Below are 24,017 nucleotides of genomic sequence, written 5' to 3' on the forward strand. Positions count from 1 at the left end.
GCAGAGCAGAGATTTAGAGTAAGTATCAATGAACAGGAAAGACAGCAGCAAGGACCTTGTGATTATTTTGTACACACACAAGAAACTCCATTCATTATTGGTGCTTGAACCGATGAAAACATATGTTAGAAGGATTAGAGAAAACGAAAATGTTAGTGCCAAACTACGTTAATGGCGAATGGGATATTCTAAATCTACTTCAACTTTCTGGGATTATTTGCTGTGAACTGTACCTCAAAATTTAGTTTTAAGAATTCTATAAAATATCTCACAACCTACCTTAAAGCCTCACACAAATTGAAATGGAGAAATGGTGATAAACAATTACTGTTTGAGATCTTCAATCAGTACAAGTCAAACTGTCTAGCCTAAACACAACAGGAGAGATGTCAACATTTAAGGGCTTTGAAGGAAAAGTATACTTTTTTGTTATTTTTTAAAGATTTTATTTATTTATTTGACAGACAGAGATCACAAGTAGGCAGAGAGGCAGGCAGAGAGAGAGGAGGAAGCAGGCTCCCTGTCAAGCAGAGAGCCCGATGCGGGGCTCGATCCCAGGACCCTGGGATCATGACCAGGCCAAAGGCAGAGGCTTTAACCCACTGAGCCACCCAGGCACCCCAAAAGTGTACTTAAATAAGAAAAGCTACTATTTACTTTGTGTCGAAGCTAAACCAAAAAAGGGAAAAGAACAGCTCACAAATTACTAAACTTACGCTATTTGCAATGGCAAATCCATCAAAAACCTTAGAAAACCATACAAGTACTGGTTAGCCAAAATATATAGAAATAGAGTAGTTAATAACTAATTCTTGATGTTAAAACTCCTAACATGTAAAACATAAAATGAGAAAATCACCTAGACAGATTTATAAAAATTATTCATGTCAGGAGTGTTAATATTTTAACAATCAGAATTATAGTAAGTATAAAAGTAAAAAATTTGAAACATTCCATGGTCTGAATAGTATGAAATATAGATAGTATAAAACTGTTCCCAAGCCATCCAAGTCAGAGCACCAATCAACCACCATATCATGCTAATATATTTCCAAGTAATCTGTTAATTGTTAGATATTACTGGTGTGATCCTTTACTTGATGTAAAGGGTCACAACTAAGCAATGTCTGAGCTAGGATTTCATATGACAAACGAAGCTCTTCCAATAACTTCCCCCATTTAACTGAAAGCCAAGGAGTAAATAGTCTTACAGAGACTTTCCTTTAACATAATGTTGCTCCTGGTAAATCTACTACCTTCTGTTGAACAAGTACCCATTCATTCCATATTTTCTTAGCCCCAATATTACAATTTTTATGTTCAGTATTTCTATCATCACCTAAGCCAAGAAAGCCACTTATTGGACTGTCCTAGTCAATTATCTGGCTTACTTTTATAAAATTTCATTCACCTTCCATCCACATGCTTTGAAACCAGCATCATGATCAAATTCCAAAGATGAATTAATTAAAAGGAAGTCAGTTATACTCTTCAGATTTGTTATCAAATAAGAATTCTCATGTTAGCTGGATAACTTAATAGTTTTTCTCTTGGAATATTCTGCTGTATTTCAAATTTGTTTCACAAGTATTCTCCATTTCTCTATCATGGTTTTTTGTATTTGGTTTTATATAGGCTACCACCCATTTGTCAAGTAAATCTATCTATTTTAATAATTGAAATTTCTTTCTTCTAAAATCAAAGAAATAAGAATGGTTAGAATTGAATGTAATAAAGCCAAATCTCTTAAGTATTTAATCATCTAAATGCCATCTCACAGTTTCTATTAAAGTGAATATTCAGGTCTTTGATTTCCAAACTCTTTTTGCATCAATAATGCCACAAGCTGCCCATCTCACTGGAACCATTTTTCTTGAGTGACAGTAAAGTTTAATATATTTCGAGACTTTGTTCCTTCCAGCTCCATGCAATCAAAGACCATCAGCTATCTTCAAAGTCTTGAATATTGTATTTTAAGTAAATTGTTAAACCACTTCTATGTGAAATGGTTGCAGCTTTGTCAGTAAGGACTGAAATTTTACTGCCCTGATTTACAAGCTTTCCAAGAAGGTGTTCTCTCATCTAATATGTTTTGCAACAATCCAGACCGTAACTCTAAACTGCCACACTACATTCAGATAAGAGTTATTTTTTGAAATCTCAATAAATACTAAATCGGAAAATTATTTTAAACTATGCAGTATGTTGTTGGTATTTGAAGTAACCTTTTTTTCTTTTTTCCTTGGCTTTAACAAAACTCTTTGATTAAAGTGTTTTTGGAAGTCATTTCAATCTTTTTTTTGAAACTTATGTTTATAGGTTTTCCAGCTTTGAGATATATTTGACATATAACATTAAGTTTAAGGCACACAGTATGTTACCTTGGTCCACTTCTGTACTGTGAAATGACTACCACTGTATCCCTAGTGGGTGCCTCCATAATATCATATAATTACCATTTCTTTTTTGTGATGAGAACACTTCAGATCTACTCCTCACATTCAAGTATATAAAACAGTTTTATTAACAATGATAAGCATGCTGTACATGAGATCGCCAAACATTATCCAAATGATAACTGGAGGTTTCTAAGTGTTTGTATACATTGACCAGCATCTCCCCCTAGCCTCAACCCTTTGGGCCCAGATAGATACCATCATTCCAGTCTGTTTCTAGGGTTTCAGGTTTTTAGATTCCAGATATAAAAGATAGTATTTATCTTTCTGTCTGACTTACTTCACTTAACATAATGCCCTCTAGGTCCATCTAGGTCTTTGTAAATGTCAGGAGGTTTCTTCTCATGGCCAAACAGTATTACACTATATAGACATACACAGTTGGCCCTCCAACAGAGGTCTGACTGATGTGGGTCCACTTAACACAGATTGCTTTCATATGGTAGTAGTACTCTAAATGTAGTTTCTCTTCTTTAGGATTTTCTTAACCTTTTATTTTCTCAGTTTACTTTTAACACAGACCTGTACCCCTGGGGCAAATACTACATTATATGTTAATTAAAAAATACAGTATAAAATACATGTAACATACAGCCTAGGGTTAAACGACTGTTTATCAGTAAGGCTTCCAGTGAAGGTAGGCTATTGGTAAAGTTACAGGGAGTCAAACTTTTATGAAAATTTCTGTTTGGCTGGTGGGGGGCGGGTGGTTGGTACTCCTAACAGCCACGTTGTTCAAGGGTCAACTATGCCCCACATTTTCATAAACCATTCATTCAAACTGCTACAAACATTTAGGTTGATCCCATACTTTGACTACTGTAAAGAATGCTACAAAGAACATGGGAGTGCGGGTATCTCTTGGAGATGCAGTTTTCATTTCCTTTGGGTATATAGTCAAAGCAGGACTGCTGGATCAGAAAGCAGTTCCAGGTTTAGTTTGAGGACCTTGCATATGGTTTCCCACAGTGGCTGCACCAGTTTACATTCCCACCAACAGTGCTTGAGAATTTCCTTTTCTCCGTATCTTTGCCAATACCTCTCTTGTCTTTTTGATGACATCCATTTTAACATGCATGAGATGATGTTTCATTGTGGTTTTGATTTGCATTTCCTTGATCATTAGGGTCCCTGAGCACCTTTTCACATACCTGTTGGCCATCTGGAGGTCTTCTTTGGAAAAGGTCCATTCAGAACCTCTGCCCATTTTTAAATCAGACGGTTTTGGTATTGAGTTGTAGGAGTTCCTCACAGATTTTGGATATTAACTCCTTATCAAATATAGGATTTGAAAATCCTATTTCTCCTATTCTTGAAGTTGCCTTGTCATCTTGTTGACCATTTCCTTTGCTGTGCAGAAGCTTTTTAGTTTGGTGTGGTTTCACTTGTTTATTTTTGCTTTCGTTGCCTTCACTTTTGGTGTCAAGAAATCAATCATTGCCAGACCTATGTTAAGGAGTTTACTCCCTATATTTTATTCTAGGAGTTTTATAGTTTAAGGTCTTATGTTCAAGTCTTTGACCCACTTTATGCTGTTTTGTTTTGTCTATGGTGTTAGATAGGGGACCAGTTTCATTCTTTTGCATGTGGCTGTCCAGTTTTTCCAATGCCATTTATTGAAGAGACTGTCTTTCCCCCTTTGATAATTCTTGGCTCCTTTGTAATTAAATAGACCATATATGTGTGGGTTATTTCTGGGCTCTCTATTCTGTTCCACTGACCTGGGGGTATGTTTATATGGCAATACCATCCTGTTTTGATTACTATTAAGTTTGTGATACAGTTAGACATCAGACAGCATAATGCCTCCAGCTTTGTTGTTCTGCTTCAACACTGGCTTGGCTATTTGGGTTTTTGGGTGGTTCCACACATGCTTTCAGGCTCTTTATTCTACTTCTCTGAAAAATACCATTGGAATTTTCATAGGTATCACACTGAATCTATAGATCGCTTTGCGTAGAATGGACATCCATGTTTGTTTATACTCATGAGCTGGAAGCATAGTCTTTCCATCTATTTGTGTCTTCAGTTCCTTCCATCGACATCGTATAGTTTTCAGTGGACCTATCTTTCACCCCCCTGGTTCAACTTATTCCTATTTTATTCTTTCTGATGCAATTGTAAATGAGATTGTTTTAATGTCTGAGTTTCTTACTGATTATTGTATACTGATTTTCTATCTTGCAACTTTACTGAATTTGTCTAACAGTTTTTTGGTGCGGTCTTCTGGGTTTTCTATACATAATATTATGTCATCTGCAAATAAACCATGTTACTTATTCCTTCCCAATTTGGAAGACTAGCTCCTTTTCTTGCCTAACTACTCTGCCTAGGACTTCTAGTACTATACTGAACAAAAGTGGCCAGACTGGGCATTCTGGTCTTGTTCCCGATCTTAGAGAAAAAGCTTTTGGTTTTTTTACCGTTGACTACGAGATTAGCTGTCGGCTTGTCACATATGGCTTTTATTAGGTTGAGGTACATTTCTTCTGTACCCAATTTGTTCAATATTTTTTAATCATAAATGGATGTTGAATTTGGGTGTTTTTCCTTATCTATTGGGATGATCGTAAGACTCTTACTCTCATACTGTTAATGTAGTATATTACACTGATGTGCAGATGTTGAATCATTCTTGCATCCCAGGAATAAATCCTACTTGACCATGGTGTATGATCCTTTTATTGTACTGTTGAATTTGGTTTGTTGGTATTTTAAGAATTTTTACATCTACATTCAATCAATTAGGGATAATGGCAGGCGATTTTCTTCTCTTCTAGTGTCCTTATCTGGTTTTGGTATCAGGGTAATGTTGGCCTTGTATAAAGTTTCAAAGTAGTCCCTCTCCAATTTTTGGAAGAATTTGAGAACTCCTATTACTTCTTATTTAAATGTTTGGGAGGTTTCACCAGTGAAGTCTTCTGGTCCTGTACTTTTAATTAGCAGTCAAACCCCTAAATAACCTCCTTATTAGTAATTGGTCTGTTGAGATTTTCTATTTCCTCATGACGCAGTAGGTTGTATGTTTCTAGGAATTTATCCATTTCTTCTGCATTGATCAATTTGTTGGCATAGGATGGTTCATTGTAATCTCGTATGGTCTTTCTTATTTCTGTGGCAGCAACTGTAATGTCTAATTTTGAGTCCTGTTTTCTTGGTGAGTCTAAAGATTCATCATTATATTTTCAAAAAACCAGCTCTTAGTTCCGTTGCTCTTCTCCATCGGCTCCTGCTCTGACCTTTGTTATTTCCTCCCTTCTCCTACCTCCAGGCTTAGTCTGTTGCTCCCATTTCTAGCTCCTTGAGGCATAAAGTTAGGCTGTTTGGGTTTATATTTAGTCAAAATCATCAAGATAGATTCCATTCTATAAATAAAACAAAGTAAAACAACAACAACAAGAAGAAGACAACTATTTAAAAGCTGCATTGAACAGTCTGAGGATAATGATAAACAGGGGATTCCTCAAGCACAGAAGGTTGCAGCTTCAGAATGACCATGCAGCAGAGACAGGCCTCCCACTGCACCAAGACCCAGGCTGGACAGACAGACAATGTTTCAAAAGCAGACCCCGCTACAGCCTACAAAATTAGCTTGAAATAATGAGTTTACGTTGCAGTTTGTATCAGCACGTCTGAGTTACTACCATATCATTCACTGCTACAGAAGAGTGTCAGTATCAACCAGGAGAGCCGTCGCAGCACCAACAGCTCAAGAACGGTCCTGGCTGCAATGGTCACTTGAAATGGTTCTGACTTCTTGCTCAATGGTCACTCCGAGAGCATGGATATTTTCCCATTCTGAAATATGCCAACTGGAACAAAGGGATAGTCCATCACTTTTGAAAAATAAAAATGCCCAAAAAAGGAAATTTCAATAAAGCACAGCCTACAAGGGAACACGATGATCAAGAGTTTTCCTCCACGACGTGGCTAAATTTAAACCATGGTGCTACCAAAATAGTCACCATCGCCACCACTGGCCTATTTACTGGTCAGGAGCAAAACAGTTGCCCTACAGCCTTAAAAGGAAATGACCAAACAAAAAAGGACTTAAATTCTCAGTCTGATGAGGCCATGTCCTCTACTTAATACCCTCCAATGTTTTCTTTTAGAAAAAATCCAAATCTCTGTTCCAGATCGCTCTGTTCTCCTGGCTAACTCCTCCTGAGCCCTCGCCTCGAAGCTCCCGTGCCCTCAGAGGTCCTGCCCTGTCCACCCCATCCAAGCCCTACTCCTGTTCTCACAGCTCTGTCATCATTTCCTGCTCTGCACAACGCGCAGCTAAGCATGTGTTCATACGAGAACCCACTGTTTGCCTCCTCACTAGACAATTCGCTCCATGCAGACAAGGTCTGCACATCGCAGCAGAACTAATCCTAGGGCACGCTGGGCCACAAAAACGTGCTGCGTAAGTACATGAATAGACGAACGGTGAATAAATTGCTAAACGCCCTATGCCCATGTAACAGAATTGCCAGAAGTAGAACAAGGTTTTACTTTAGGTTTTCTTTAAATAATTACATAAGAAATGAAATAGCTGAGTATTACTCTCTCAAGAGTAAATATACACACGAGGAGAGATTATACGAACGAGATTGCCCAACAAGCACGTCCTTGCCATCCACACAGGACTTTGCGTGAACAGGGGCATGCACGAAGACTAAGAGGCCCCATTTTCCAGCAACCACTACTATTCACAAGGGGGTACACCTTGGTGTGCCCCCAGGTGGTGAGGCAGACAGAAGAAACACAGGATGTCAGCACTTGGCCTTCTGATTAACCATGGTAACCACACCTGCCGTTCTAGGTCTCCTGTCTGCAAGTCAAAATCAAAGAGGACCCTTTCATTACCCATACTGCAGAACGAGACATTTCAGAGCAGACAAACCACGGCTGATGCAGGCCCAACGGCTTTTGCCAAGTACACCACATGCCCTGGCATTCTGACAGGAAATGGGATGTGCAAGAAAGAAGTAAAAACAGGCCCTGGGACGGGTCCAGAGGCAGAGACTCACGAAGAAGGGTGCCCACAGGTACCAGAGAAAGGGAGTCCAGGGTGAAGTCAACGCATCACTGCAAAACCCAAGTGGGCTAACAACCGAGCCGAGGACAGGCTGAAGGGCTGGAGGTCTTTCAACAAGAAAGCTGTGTATACACAAGTAGAATCTACTGGAGAGTATGGTCACTTTCAAGTGACAGTGGACTCTAAGTTACACCATATAAGTGGGAAAAGTGAAGGGAGAGTCAAACTAGATGAGTTAACAAATTATCACCCAAGGATGCCAATGTATGGTTTAAAAACACAAGTTAGGGCAAACAGAGGGGCCCAAGTACACAGTCACCGAAATATGCACAGGATGCCTGCAGGTGGGTGAGGCCCAGAGACACAGAGGAAGAGGCAACTTATGTCAATAATGTAGGGATTAAGAACAGACTGAAAGGGAAACACAAGGAAATCATTTCTAGTTCCATAAACTGGAAAGATGGAGGGGAGAAGGGGAAGAGGAAAAAAGACTATTGGTGGGGGAAAAAAAAATCAACATTCAGTTCAGGTGAGGCAGGAGGAGGAACATTTGAAGGAAAGGTTAAATGTCTAAGAGACTTTGTGTAGGGGTCAACAGAGCAGGTGGCAGCCGGGGGAGCAGGGCACAGCTGATCAGGGGTGGGAACAGAAGGAGTGAGGACCAAGGGGCTGGGCTCAGGTGGGATGGAATCCTGCGTGTGAGGCCCTCCACGCACATGGTACCAGGAGGAGTAAGATGCAGAAGGGCGAGGCAGTAAGGGCGAGCTGATCCACTCACAGTAAGTGTGAGTGTGTCTGGTCTACTCCTCTCCCTCAGCCCTGACCCCTGCTGGCTGACCCCCGCCGGGCCTAGCAGTGTCCCTTTCCTCACAACTAAAAATCTCAAAGGGGACAGAAAGGTAGTTGGAGCCAAGTCACTTCCCAACACCTTTCAAGAATGTCCACATTAACCCCTGTTGATAGTCTGGTTCTCTCTGAGCTGTTCCTGCCCTCTAGCCTTTAATAATTTCTCCATTTCCCCCCCTTTTTTTTTCTTCCCCCAAGCCAGAATCACGTGTTGCTTATAACCAAAGTATCTTGCCGGACTCAGCATAGCTCCTGTCCACAGCCAACTCATTCATTTTGTAGAGGAGGAAACCGAGGCCCCGAGAATATAGGTTTTTCCCAGGTTACAAGACCAAAGACCAATTTCCCTACTCCTAGTAATGGAGACCATAAACACAGATGGAGACCAAAAGTTTTAGAGTTATTTAAATGTTAGGTAAAATCTAGCTATAAAAGGTTAAAGTTTTATAAAAAGCTAAAATTGGAGTCAATGGAGGGGGGTAAAAAAAACAAGGGAAAAGCCACTGATCTTGAGAGTGGCTACCGGAAGATCTATTTCAAATTCCAGCTGTATTTCATATTTTATCACAACGCGAAGCCTGAGGACTCAAAGATTTCTATAAAAATGTTCTTAAATATCTGAAGCCACTGTATCAATATCAAATCTAAGCTTAAGGAAAATAAAGGTACAGAGCGAGAGGAAGGGAAGACGAGGCCAATCCACGGGCAAATATGAGGACCGGGTCTACAGCATCAGAACATTTTGGCACTGATCACATGCTTAAACACTTTTGTCTTCGCATCCTCCAAATATTTTTCGACTATAATATTTCTCCTACTTCCTTAACCTCCCAAGACTGTTACTTCACTTCCCCTTTTCTCAGAATCTTTGTAAAGCTCATCTCCTTTGTTTTCCTTATCCAGCGTCCTTCCCTTCCTAGAACTTAACTTTATTTCCCTTTCTCTAGCCAAAACCTTGGCTGCTAAATATTAATCTTTCCTGTTTCCTTGGTGTTTGATATTTTTGGATCTAACCATTCCCTCATTAATACAAGACAATCTTAACTGGTACATTCTAGGAAATTTTTTCCATGGCACAGCTTCAGAAACAACAACAGCAGCTTTTTTTAAAAAATAAAAACATTAACCAAGGTGATCAGTTTCTAGGACAGAGCATAAATACCAAACATGCTTCCCTGAAGCTATTCATTTCCCTTTGAACTATGGATTTTCAGTAAAAATGGGAATCAAGTCTTATTTGTTCCAGATGGTTCAAACCCATTATGATAAACATGTACAGCCAATGCACCACATGAAATATTTCAGGGGGATATAATTTTTATAGAAAAGGAAACTATGTTACAAGTTAAATAATTTACTTAATTAGAAAATTTTCCTATCTAAGTAGGTGGAACATATCAACCAGAATGGAAACTCAGGTTTCTCCCTATTTCCATAGTAGAAAATAAAGAAAGTAGTCTTAAAAATTAACATTTTATATGTTTCAAACCTATGGGAAGAGATATAGTACATTTCTTACACAACTTAGCTGTTTGCTTCCAGTCTTTCTAGTAATCACCCAAATTCAATTCCATGTAGATGCAGATTATGTGAAAACGACTACTCAATAAATAGAAGGAAAATAACAAATCTTAATGAGGTTTTACTAAGGCTTACTGCAAAAACTCTTTAGAATACAGAACATCACCTACCCTTCAACTACAACTATTCTAAATTGACATATGTTGATCCCACTATATCCCAAGCAGTGAGCGGTCCCCCATGGCAGCGGGTGGGGTGGGAGGCCATTTGCCGACTACCACTCAGGGGCCATGTGGCATGTTTGGAGACCTGTTTGGTTGTCCCAACAGCAGTGGCAATTGGGGGTGGGGATCTAGTGGGTCAAAGCCAGGGATGTGGCTCACATACAAAGCACAGGACAGCCCTTCCCAACAAAAAACTTTCTGGCCTCAATGACTGAGAAACTGTCCCACCAAAAGAAAAAAGAAAAGCAAATGGGACAAAACAAAACAAAACAAAACAAAAAAACCCAGCCAAGACAAGACACGACCATGAGTTACCACCCACCAAGACCTTCCCAATACTGCAGGAGCCACCTACCTTGGACGCCTGCGGTGTGGATATCACGTGGACCGTGCTGGGTTTGACTCCATTCGCCTTTGGCCGCTTATAGAGAGCAAATCTGCTTTTCCTCCGGCCTCGGTCTCCATTAGGTAAAGCACCATTGTACCTATAAACAAAAACCAAAGTTCATTTATTTGTAGGTTTTTTTAAAGTTTTAAGACAAAAAGATGGAATAAGAGAAAAGACAAAAAAAAAAAGAAAAAGAAAAAAAGAAAAGAAAAAGAAAAAAATCGCCCACTAAACACCCCACAGAAGGAACGGGCTGCAAAGGAGACTTCAGCTGTAATGAAATTCAAATCACTTCTAGAAACTTAATTTAAGAGTGATGTACAAAGTAATTATAGGTTTCCTATCCTATAAAGTGAGACTCTTCAAATCTTTTTGGAAAGAGACAGTATAAATAAGCAAATGAGAATTCTGCAGAGGCTGTATTAGAGCCGGCTCAATTTAGCAAGTGTTGTTCTAATGGACCCCAGAGAAACACTCAAGAAATATTTTTAAATGAACTAGTTAGAAAATAGCATACTAATTAAACCTCATCTCTCACTCCCAAATCATGTTAATGTCTTTAGGATCTTTATGTGTAAGAAAACCAAATTTAGTTACTTGCAGTCTTAAAAGTTCTAAACTCTCCACATTCACTCTCATTTCTTTTTGAACTTTTAAACTGTCAGGTGAGCAAAAACACCTTGTGAAAATTAAACATAAAATAGGACTTCACAAGAAGGCTGTCCATAAAGAGGCCCAGAAGTGTGTGTGGGGGGTGGGAAGGAATCTTAGTCCAAACTGTCCAACAACTTAAAAAGTCATCTGAAAAACAACATCTTTATGCAGATTCTCCACATTAATACCTTAAGCTAATATCCATATTTAAAAGAAATGCAGGGGGCATCTGAGTGGCTCAGTGGGTTGAGCCTCTGCCTAGGCTCAGGTCATGATCTCAGGGTCCTGGGACTGAGTTGAGCTCTCTGCTCAGAAAGGAGCCTGCTTCCCCCCATCTCTCTCTGTCTGCCTCTCTGCCTACTTGTGATCTCTGTCAAATAAATAAAAAAATCTTTTAAAAAATAAATAAAAAATAAAAGAAATGCAGGACTACACTTCATATTTCTTTTTCCAATTGTATTTCTGACTCTGGCTTTAATGGGTCCCTGTATGTGTATGTTCTGACCAGTGTCTCCAGTCGCCCAGCTGACAGGACTGTTCTCCACCCCCTTATCTGGTGAAGTTCAACTTGGAAGTCTTGCCTTTGCCTCCAGTTGAGCCATGTCCAGGACAAGGTGGCCAGGAGGGCAGAGGGGGCCCTCAATAAAAGTGGAAACAAAGAATTTGTTTTATAATTCGATAGCTACAGTTTGACCATGGATTTAAATTATCACTTGAAGTGATTCCTGCTGTGTTTTTAATGTTTCCATTTCCATCACAAAGGAACATCAGCAACAGAAAAGTGTCTCTAGAATACAGAGATGATTTATTGGGAGTCTCATTTTCTTACACAGATTTGTGATTGCTACTATAATGAATCTATCTGGGAGTAAACCACCAACGTAAGCCCACTCTGTTTTATTATATTTCCAGATCACTTAAATCAAGATGAACATTCTGTATTAAGAGAAACATATGTAAATGAATTAAAGTTAGGACTCCCAACCGTTTAGAGGAATGGTGTTCCCCACTGAGGCCCAGAGGCAAAAGGGACAAGATCTGGAAGCATTTCCTGTGCCTCTCCAGTCTCCCCAGCTCCCTGACCCATCTTCCAACTACACGCTGCTGGCTGAGATCTAACACGGCAAGAGGGTGTCGGATGCTTTTAGGGATCCCTCACGTCTGCACACCGTCTCAGGAACCCATCTCTTAATGGCCTCAGCTGTGTGAGGCACCATGGCTGAGAGAAGTGGCCCAGTCAGCACACTCCCCACCGTACCGTAGCTGAATGGCTGGGGGTCATCTGGCACACACTGGCCAAGGGCATGCTCATTGTGGAAAACTCAAAATTGGGAGAGAAAGAAAGCCAGTCTGTGGATGGCCAGAGCTGTGCGATGTAAGTGCACCAACCGCGTGGATGTCCCAACCGGTCACGTGACGCAGTGGCCACGAAGTGAGGAACGAAGCAGACAAACAGAGAGCAGTGACCAGAGACTAAGAGGATCTTCAGGGCTTGTGTTGGCCCCGTTGTTCGCCGACCCTTGTTCATGACATCTTTCGTTTCGGCTAGCTCAGGTTGGCTTCTGCTACCTACAACCCCCAAGTCCTCTCTACTAGAAAGAGGGTGAGGGGCACAAAAACTAGGATCACCTTAACTTCTACAGAAGCATTTAAAAAGACCTGAGCATAGAAGCAGATGCTGTGCATTAAGCCAACACTATGCCAGTCTACAGACAGATTACCTACTCACTCAATACAGATAAATGATGACAGGGGAACAATCGTACCAGAAATAATTAAGGTGATGGTGGAAAAATCAGTGTTATGATGAGACAAGTTTCTAATTAGGTGAAGCTACATGGCCATTCAGTATTAAAAATGCCAAGTCCTAGAGCTACAGTGGTGAATATCGGCTTCGGTCTTCAGATCTCTCCACCTAAGAGCAGAGAAAGATATATGAACAAGTGTGATAAGACCTGCAACAAGATGGGACTAGTGCACAAAGCATGTGGGAAGAGGCATCAGGGAAAGCTTCGTGGAAGAGGCAGTGTGTGAATGGTCTCGAAACAGGAACCGGACTAAACGGGAATGCAGGGCAACAGTACGTACAAAGGCAAGGAGTGTGGGTAATTCAGTACTGTGTGAGCATCAAGGCCCATGGAAGAGCGGTGGAGGGTAAGGTGACAATGAGAGCCTGGTGCTCCATGAGGGCGTGGCTCTTTGGAAGAATGGGGAGCGGTAAGATGTAAGCAAAGGACTAACACGACTGGACATAAGGTAATGGCTGGGGCAGCAGGGTGCCGGACGACAGGCAGCCTGGAGTCAAGATGGTCAGACGGGGACGGCCAGCCGAACCACAGGTAAGTGTAGTGGGTTGAATGGTGTCCCCCAAATAGATGGATCCATGTCCCGGATCCTTTGGGAAAAGGGTCTTTGCAGATGTAGTTAAAACCAAGGAGATGAAATCATCCTAGGTTACTGGAGGGCCCTAAATCCAGTAACAAGCATCTCTGTAAGAGACACACAGGACCATGTGAACAGAGATGCAGAAACTACAAACAAACAATTGTGAACCAAGGAATGCCTGGAGCCTCCAGAAGCAGGAAGAAACAAGGAAGGACACAGCCCTTCAGAGCCCCCCCAGACAGCATGACCTTGGAAGCCCTGTGGTTCCAGGCTGGAGGCCTCCAGAACCGTGAGAATCCATTCTGTGGTCTTGAACCACCATGCCGATGGTAACTGGTCCCAGTAGTTAACAGCCTAGATGAAAGCAGCGAGGAAAGGACTGTGAAGATCAGCTGAAAAGTTCCTAAGTGTTGTCTTCAGCACAAGGTAAGCATCAGAACCTCCGGGGAAGCTTTATCAAACATGCGCGCCGAAGTCTCTAGAACTTCACGTGTGGAGTCCGGCGCAGGGCTGCAGGCGTGTATCTGTCAGCCGCACAGGGAGACACACCTGCAGCCACGGCTGAGCGCCGTAAGACAAGTATCAGTAGCACCTGGGGACCTGTTCGGCTGCACAGGGTGGAGGGGCAGAGGGGTAATGGCCCCCATTACGGGCTTCTGGCCTCAGTAGGGTGGTGGGGGGTGGGGAATGGCATTACTAGGAAGCAGAACAGGAATTCCAGGGATAGCCAGGGAAAGCCCTTGGGAGGCGAGAGGACTTAGAGACCTGGAGGACTTTTCCACCCAAGTGTGGCAGCTGCAATCAACGAAAAAGTGCAGAATGAAGAAGTCAAGGACCAGAAGGCAAGGGCAGACTCTAGAAAATGCAACCATTTTAAGAAATAACCCCTTGGAGTCACAGGCAGAAGGCCCAGGAACAGGAGAAAGTCATCACTGAAGACGAGGGAATTAACAGTGTTTGCGCAGTTAAAAGGCCAGTTCATAGAACCAAAATGTCTTACCATGATCTGGAAAAGACCAGGGTCACTGGGGACCCATCCATCTCCAGAGTGAACAAGGAAACACAAGCCAGCCCCTGACCCTGCGTGTCCCTCTGAGCCTCCCCTCCCATTCCCTGTTCCCCGCACAGCCGAGAACCGCCGCAGAGCGCCCCTCTCCCACAGTCCTGCTTCTGAGACTCCCGGACTACCACTACCACGATCACCTGATCTTTGCCCCAAACCAGAAAGTACATTTGGCCACGGGTCCTGCCATCACCTGTCCAACCTCCAGCCCACCCTGAAAGTTTTCCATTGGCTCTCAGATCAGTGTGGCAGATCAGAGAGGACCACAGGTGCCCAGGACTTCTCCCAGGTGGGGGGGGGGGGGGAGTCTAACTCCTACAGCTGGGCTGGCCTTAGGGCCTCGCTTACCAACAGGATGGGGATGTGCTGAGACGTTCTGAGCCAAGTCTGAAAGAGCCTCGCAGTTTCTGCCTGGGTCTTTTGTGAGCCTTTAAGAGCCATGGGAGAGACCTGGGACCACCACCATGCTGGGGGGCCTACATCTAGGTACTCCGGTCGGCAGGCTCAGCTGAGCTCAGCTTTCTGAGCTGCCAGTTAAGGCACCAGCCATATGAATGAAGCAGTCTTGAACCTTCCTGACTAGCCTATCTCCCAGCTAATTATGACCAAGTGATGGTGATACCATGCGGGGCAGAAAAACAGCCCCGCTGAGCATGACCTGAATTCCTGACCCACACAATGGTTCTGTAAAGAAGAATGGTCGCTGTCTCATGCCACTAAGTTGGGGATAGGTGATCACACAGGAAAAGTGATCTATCAAGCATGGTCACCTCTTCCTGACCGTGATCACAGGCTCTTCCACTCCCACCTCCTGCCTCCCCATCCAGCCTAGCTTCCCCCAGGGACCATCTGGTCCAACCGCAGCACCCAACACCGCACCCAAGCATAGTGGGCACCCAGGCATGGAGACCCACCCAGGGAAGCTGACCAGAGAGAAGGACCATCATTTATACAGTGGAGGAGAGCCCAGAGAGGTGATTTTCCCGACAAAGGTAAAAAGTCACCATTCCAAGGAAGAACCCAAGAATGTCCCCCACCCTGGCAAGATCTTCGGCCAGGAAGTTTGTAGAAATAATATTTCCAAGTGTTGCTGCCACCTGTTTTAGCTGAACAGGGGTATTTGGGTTCAAACCCACACATCGCTTTTCAAGCTTCCCATTAAGATAAAACAAAACAAAAAACAAACAACAACCAAAAAATCCACGTATTTAGTAAGTGTGAAGTGAAAATTTAACTCTTTCTATATGCAGGGCAAATAGTGGGTATTAAGAGTAAAGGTATTTGGATGCTGTGAATGACAACAAAAAATCTGTGCAAGAAACCTCACAAATCAAGGGCTTTTTCTGGTTTCAACTGTGGAGTTCATGTATGTTTTCACCATCATTCTCTGTGCATTACCACGGGACAAGGAAAGCCAGGAGGGAGGCATTACTATTCTCCATGGACAGGCAACAGGCTCGAATGGTTGAAATACACACACAGACACACAGAGCTAGGAAAGGGCAGACAGAACCCTAATGCACACCTGCTTCTGTCTGACTCCAAATGTCATGCTTTCCAGTAGACGCTGACAATTTCTGAAGTTAAGGCATTTCTTGGCATATAACACCAAGATGCCTTCTCAAGGAGATGCCTGCCACCTAAACATGCACTTAACAGAAAGAATTTTCTACAGGAAACAGCAAGAGAGGTGTGCCAGGGGCTCCCTGTCCCACTTGGGAGGCAACATATTTGATCCTGCAGCTTGAACTTGCAGCTGCATCCACATGGACATGGGAAAGAGGACGTGGAAGACAGCATCCCAGACCAGGTTCAGAGGCAGCCCAGCTTCCCGCCGCAGTCTGAACATCCTGTCCTCCCTCCAAAGCAGCATTTCTGTCCCTGGTACAGACAAATCACAAACAACTCCTGAAACCAAGGCAAACTGTATGCAGCAGATGACCAGGTCAGGGACATGACAAACAAGACGTACAGACAGGGCACAGAGGCTGATGAACTCCTGCCATGTGGCACCTGCCCGGACACAGCACACAGCAGCTCACCCGGAGAGTGAACATGCTAGCGCAAGTGCAAGAATGTGCACATGAGCCCGTAAGTGCCGGACACCAGCCTGACGTTGTTACAGCCCCGACTCAGTGCTCACTGTCAGAATGCAAGTGGCCTGGCCTTGCCCAAATGAGCATTCAATCCAAAGCCTGGGATCCAACAGTATCCATTCCTCTGTGTCTCACGCCACTGCTGCATGGTGTAGGGTTCTGTAAACTGACATGCACTGCTGGCCAAAGAACTAATTATGACAGGACCTGAACAGTCTCTCCCCTCTGGTGATTACCTGCTGCAGCTTTTTTTTTTTTAAGATTTTATTTTATTTCTTTGTCATAGAGAGAGAAGCGAGAGCAAGCACAGGCAGACAGAGTGGCAGGCAGAGGCAGAGGGAGAAGCAGGCTCCCCGCCAAGCAAGGAGCCCGATGCGGGACTCGATCCCAGGACACTGGGATCATGACCTGAGCCGAAGGCAGCCGCTTAACCAACTGAGCCACCCAGGCGTCCCTAACTGCTGCAGCTTTTTAAAACATCATGATGTTCATTCAGAAAATCGTCCTGGGCTCGGCCTGAAAATGAGAATTCTCCACGTCCCATTTCTGGTTGGAAATGGTCCTTGCTTCAAGTAGCTACTCAAGGTCCAATCAATATAAAAACAATACATTCATTCAAGAATGCCCCCCCATGAGGTGTCCGCGGTGAGGGTGGGGGGTCAAGCCCAAGGGCCAGGGGCTAAGGATACTCACAAGAGCCCTTCTTGCCTCCTGAGAGAGCGAGGTGACGGCAGCCAAGGTAACAAAATGATAAAAAAATATATATATATACTGATAAACACCTATGAAAGGGAGTTAGAACATAATGGGAAAAAACAAACCAGAACATTAGGTTCCGAATCAGGACCCAGAATGTGGGATCGGAGTCATGGAACTCTAGGAGCTATCTGCTCTACCAGACCCAAGCAACCTCAAGGGCTTAATCTTCCCTTTGTAACTTACACCATTTTGATTGGATGCTTTTCGATAAGTTTCCTTCCAAATTGTTTAAGCCCCTTCCCCTCTACATGGCACCTTAAAACTGAGGCGGGGCTCAGTAACACAGTTACCACCTTAGTGGTTCAGGGACTGGGAGACAGGAGTTCTAGCTCCCACTCCTTCCTACCCAGGGCTGGGAGCCTACCGAAGATGGGCCTATTTCTTCAGCTACAGAGAGAGCAACACAAAATTACAAATTCTATTTCAGAGACTCCTAAGCCTCTTTGGAGCATTCCAAGTACGGATGGACACAGAAGGCATCTCACTGACTAAAACCGTGGTCCTGGCTCAGGAAGGTGAAGGTCCTGGCAGTTCCAGAAACTACCGGCTTTTACAGACGTGAACCCTTTCCAAAAGCCTCCCCGATCTTTAGGGCATTTAGGTTTGCAGGTTGCCTTTTTATTATCTTGAGGTTTTGGTTTTTTTGGTTTTGTTTTTGTTTTTTTTAGCATCCCCAAACCAAAACATTTACCAAGGTGAAATATTACAAAGTCTTTTATATCAGGAACATAGTACTGTCCCCACAATAGGACATCTTGGGCTGTTCCTCTGGGCTTTGTTCACCGGCACACTCCCCCCTCCAGCCCCTCTGCGGCAGACCTTACCCAGGGAGCCCTCCCAGTTCTCCCTCCCATTCCAGAGGGGACTTGGCTCAAGTTCCTGGACTCCTCAGAAGTGCACTCTCCCTCCCTCTCAAGGAGAAAAGCGGAAAGTTCTAGGTTTGCATTCTGCTGTGGTGTGCTGGGAGAGGGGCTCCAGAGAGGTAAGGACCCAGCCTCACTGGTGCCACACCCACACTGACTGCTGGACCATCTGACCTTCTTTTTCACATTTACTCAGTTCCTACAGAGAGAGTCACCCCTCCCTAGGTGCTTCACCCTCCAACCATGCTGATCAAAAGGAAACCAAGGAACCCTGCAAAGCAAATCCAGTCTACCTTAAAAACAAAGACAGTTTATGAAAAGATCATTCTCATCTAATACTCAGTCATTGGCGGGAATCAAGACTTTCTTCTCCTTTTTTCATTTCAAATTGGTACCATCACTTAAATCACACAGGATTTTTTTTTTACTTTTTATTTTTTACTTAACTTTTTTTTTTTTACTTTTTCTACCTTTTACTTTGATTGAATCTTTGATTTTTAAGCATTGCTAGAGGGCCAACAGCAGAGCATTTTTCACTGAATACTTAAAGATATGCAAAGAATCAAGAATAGAGAAAGCTATTTATGTTACCCTCAAAACATCTAAAACTATTTCTTTTACTCTGCCATTGGCTCCAACAGTCCAAAACATCTTCAACTAAACGATGCTTTATGGCAGAGAATCTCTTGCTTACATTAGGTGAAAATTAAAGTATTACTCTTTAGTAACCTGGTTCCTAAAAAAGAAAAAGATCACAAAGAAAAAACTAAAGTGTGGCAAAAAAAAAAAAAAAAAAAAAAAAAAAAAAGATTTGATATAGTTCAACCAAAGATTTGTACAGTTCAAAAACCACATCAGGATTTATCTCATTCTTGCATTAAGTACAGATCAAATCCCCAATGTTCCTTCTTCATCATTGTGACATTTGCTCATTTTAGCCTCTCACCACATATGTTAAAAGGATCAGGTGTATGAACGGTATGTGGTAGGCTAGGCCACTGGTCCCAGTTCTTAATTCCTCCCTGAAGACATCCCCTGAGCTATGACTTTCTAACTCCGGTGAAAGTCCTTGTCCTGGACTTTGGATTGGGCTAAAGGGAGGTTCACAAATGTGATGCAAACAGGGGTTGGAGGTGCACTTGGCAGTGGGGTATATCCTCTGGGCTCTCAGACATGGTCACAGGAAGATGGGTGTCCCAAGCAGTCTGCTAAGGAGAGACAATGCAGGGGATCAAACCACATGCAGGCAACACGAAGGAAAGCCACGGCATCACTGCCTAAGGCAAAGTCATCTTAACCAATCCACGGACTCATGAAGAATAAATCATTGTTGTTTTAAAAGTCAGAGTTGTTACTCAGCATTACAGGACAAAAATGAAATGAAGCTTTGAATTTCAAAAGCAAATTAATGTAAGTAGCTTCCTCCATACCTAAAGACTTTAGGCCAGAGACACACAAAATATCCTACACACATACGTGCACACACACACACACACACACACACGTTATGTATATATATACACACACAGTTTTAATAAAGACTTCTATTCTGAAGGAAAAAGATTAGTATTCCAAATATGACTCTTTTAAATTAAGAAAAAACTGACATTAAAAAATGTATACTTTTTAAAGAGGGTGACGAAATATCAAACTGTAGGTCTTTTTAATAAATTATGTCAGTTAAAAGCTGTGGTCCCTCAAATAAGTTATATGTGTATGTAAGGTCTTAGTCTCTAAAAATCAAATTTAGTAATCTGATCCTAATTTTTTATGTCTATTTGGCAAAGCACTGATCCTTTTAAATATTTATATACAAGTTCTACCATAGTAAAAGGCCTCTAAAAAGCGAGTATTTCAAAGGTTGCCAAAAAAGGGAGCACCTAAAACTAACACTGGGCCCACCATCTAATGTATACTAAAGCTCTGAGCATTTCAGATCAAGAACTTGATATGCAAAGATTTTATTACTTGCCCAAAGAATTAAAGCCAGAAATTGAAACTAGCATTGGAATCTCTTCTGTCTCATTAAGTTATAACTATTCCTAACCACTAAAATAATTACTTCAAATCTCTTTTCCTTTTTCAAAATTTCTCCTAAAAGACTCACACTAATGTAACCTTTACTAATGTTTACTTTAAACTTTTAGCATATGCACATGGAATTTAGAAATTCCTAGAAATATAGATGTGTCAGAGTAAGCAAGCCCAACTTTTAAAAAACTTGTTGGGCAATGCCCTAATGAATTAAGAGATATATAATTGATATTGCATGTAACAACTAAGTTCAAGATGGTTATAAAATATATTCACTTTAATCAATTACCCATGACAGAACAGGGAGGGGGGAGGGAAGGGTTTACACCAAATGGAAATACTGCATTTGGCTAGCTGCAAAGCTTAAAGCCAGTGGTGGCTTCACATCATGCATATGGAGGCTACATGGATTCACATCCTTTCATGTACCTTTTCTAAAGATTCTTTTATTTCTAGAAGACCTACATATAATAGTTGAAATACAAGATTAGAAAATATTAGAACAGATATAAAATCAAGTTTATTTCAAGAAATGGAAGCACCTCTAAAACCACATTTTGTAACAGAAGTAGTAGGTGAAGGTCAATTAACAAGAGGGTTTCTTTCTGAGCATCTGTAGTAAATGGTTTTTGTGACAACCAACCTTCAGTGCTACAGAAGCACATGATCTACAAGTGAGCTTCAGTTTGGCAATATTAACCCAGCAACTGCAAAAGGAAAAAGTCCTTCACATTCATCATTAATATGTTAATTTGTCAATGACCACAAACACATTATTTTCCAAATGGATACTAGGAGTTGTCAACAGCCATGCATATCATCTGAATACAGGGAGTACCTTAACAAGAATTCAAAAATCAGACCATTATAGATTTCCTTCCCAAATCTTCCAATTTATAAATTCTTGACATTTAAGACTCTTAGGAAATTTCCAGCCAAATTCAGAGAGGCACAGTTTGAGAGGTATGAATGACCTAAGATATATATACTGATTCATTGTATAGAGCTGTGTTATCCAATATAGTAGCCATTAGCCACATGCGGCTCTTTTTAAAAAATATTTATTTATTTTCAGGGCACCTGGGTGGCTCAGTTGGTTAAGCGTCTGCCTTTAGCTCAGGTCATGATCCCAGAGTCCTGAGATCTAGCCCTGCATTGCGCTCTCTGTTCAGCTGGGAACCTGCTTCTCCCTCCTCTGCTCCTCCTGCTTGTGCTCTATCAAATAAAAACCTTTTTGAGTTATTTTCTTATTTTAGAGAGACAACAAATGAGTGCTCAGGGGTGCGGTTCGGGGAGGGCAGAGGGAGAAGGAGGGAATCTCAAGCAGACTCCCCACGGAGCACCAAGCCCAATGTAGGGCTTGATCTTAAGACCCTGAGATCAAGACCTAAGTCAAAACCAAGAATCAGACACTTAACCAACTGGAATATCTTTTCTGTTCCACTGGTTTTTGGTTTTTGTTCTCAAGTAATACCTTGTGCCCCCACATACAGCTATTTAAATTTTAACTGAACTTAAATTAAAAATTCCGTTTTTCCTGCCAGCCACATTTCAAGTGCCCAATAGTGACATGTGGCCAGTGGCTACCAAACAAGATGGCAGGGCTATCGTCCCAGCAAGTTCAACTGGACTGGTGCTGGAACAGAGACAGAACAAGTCCGATCAAGAGGCATCTTCCAGGCACCTAGCCATTTGGTACTGGATCCTGAATCCTACTTTAAATTCTCCCTCAGGAGGTCCAGAATTTTAATGTTTTTGGACACTGTTTCTAAGAGTTCCTCAGAATAATGCCAGCATCAAGAACACATTCTCAAACTCCATCTTCCTTCTTGAAGAGGTTTTTCTAAGTGGGAATTTAAAAAAAAAAAAAAAAAAATGTCCCACTGTCTTTGAGGGAAAGGAAAGATTCTGGCACCAAAAAATGTATTTTGCTTGAGGCCTACACATTTTCTCTAGGGACATACTTTGGAATGTGCGATGTAAGTTCTCGCAAAGTGTGATTCACTTATAAAAATTCGCTTTATAAACAACTTCCAAATTCAGACTTATACAGATATTCAAAGGGCATCTGATAAGCTTCTTTCGCCCAGATTCATGTTTTTAAGAGCCCAGAAGGGTATTTCCTTCCCACAATTACTTAAAGCAAAACAGTAAAAGTATACGTATTAAAAACCAGGAATAAGGATGCTCATTATGACCATTTTTACTAAACACGGTTGGAAAAGTCCTTGCCTAATTAAAAACACTGAATTAGAAATAAGGGGTATTAACTATAGGAAAAGATACAGAACTATTATTCCTATAATAATTAAAACAAGGTATTACTTGAGAACAAAAACCAAAAACCAGTGGAACAGAAAAGATATTCCAGAAGTAGAACCTTGACTGTAGTAAATAGAAGGACCACTAGTCAATGGGAAAGAAATCTGATTATTCTATTGTGTATGGAAATCAACTAACTAAAAGGAAAAAAAAAAAAAAGCATTTAGAGCTGCAGCTTAACTTCCACCACAAAATTCTGAAATACACATAAGATAAATGTGAACAGCAGTCAAAACTAAAGAAAAAAAAGCTGATCGCTGATTCAGGGATATGAAAAACAATGTTCTAAACACAGTGGTGGGCACCTGGGTGGCTCAGTCAGTTAAGTGAGGGATACCTGGTTTTACTCAGGTCATGATCTAAGGGTCAGTGGGCTCAGCACAGATTCTGTCCCCCACCTCCCCCTGCTGCAATCTCTCACTCTCTTTTCCAACAAATTAATCCAAAAAACAAACAAAAATCAGTGAAAAAAATTACAAAGAAAAGGATTGGTACACTTAAATACATAAAAATCTGAACTTCTGCATATCAAAAGTTATAAGATTATTTATCCAAAGCTAGAAAAAATATTGGCAATAATATGACAGTAACTTAATAAGTAAATATTTTTAGGAGAAAAAACCGACATCCCCATAAATATACAATGGAAAAATAGACAAAGAACATGAACAGAAAATTCAGAAAAATGAAAAATGGCTAGTGAACACTTTTTAAATATTCAATCTCATCAGTAATCAAAGAAATGCAAATTAAGGGTTATTATTTGCCAATAAAATTACCAAACTATTAAAGTGACCCCTTACTCTCACACACCTCTGGAGAGAATGTTAACTGGTATAATCTCTGTAAAATAACTTAGCAACATGTAGCAACACCCTTATAAAAGTACTTAGGTACTTTTATACCTAGTAGTTCTATTTTGAGAGATCTATTCTCAGGACTTTATTTTGAAATGAGAGTTTTATGCACAAAGATGTTAATTATGTCATTATTCATAATGGCAAAAACTGCAAATAGCCTAAACATTCAAAAATAATGGATTAAGTCAATCCTGTAATTCTACATAAAACTGTGTTTACCACAAATGTTTAATAGCAATGAAAAAGGATTATAAAAACCAGAATACAAAATGTACCTTTAACATTGTCAGAGTATTTAATATTCATAGGAAAAACTGAAATACACCAGTATATTAAGTGATTATGGCTAGACACAGAATTATGTAATTAAAAAAATATTTTATTTATTTATTTGACAGAGAGAGAGATCACAAGTAGGCAGAGGCAGGCAGAGAGAGAGAGAGGGCGGGGGAAGCAGGCTCCCTGCTGAGCAGAGAGCCTGATACGGGGCTCAATCCCAGGACCCTGAGACCATGACCTGAGC

At 41.5% G+C, this 24,017-nt stretch overlaps 1 protein-coding gene across 1 annotated transcript in view; it reads right to left on the bottom strand.

Annotated features, from left to right (window-relative positions):
- The window catches only part of PELI2 (pellino E3 ubiquitin protein ligase family member 2), a 188,869-nt gene that overhangs the window by 127,489 nt on the left and 37,363 nt on the right, over nucleotides 1-24,017 (bottom strand). The window contains exon 2 of the mRNA XM_082735090.1: nucleotides 10,426-10,555. Within this exon, the coding sequence (XP_082591216.1) occupies nucleotides 10,426-10,555 (130 nt within the window). The remainder of the gene's footprint in view (nucleotides 1-10,425; nucleotides 10,556-24,017) is intronic.

Source organism: Mustela nivalis (assembly GCF_964662115.1).
Source record: "Mustela nivalis genome assembly, chromosome: 6".
Classification (NCBI taxonomy): Eukaryota; Metazoa; Chordata; class Mammalia; order Carnivora; family Mustelidae; genus Mustela; species Mustela nivalis.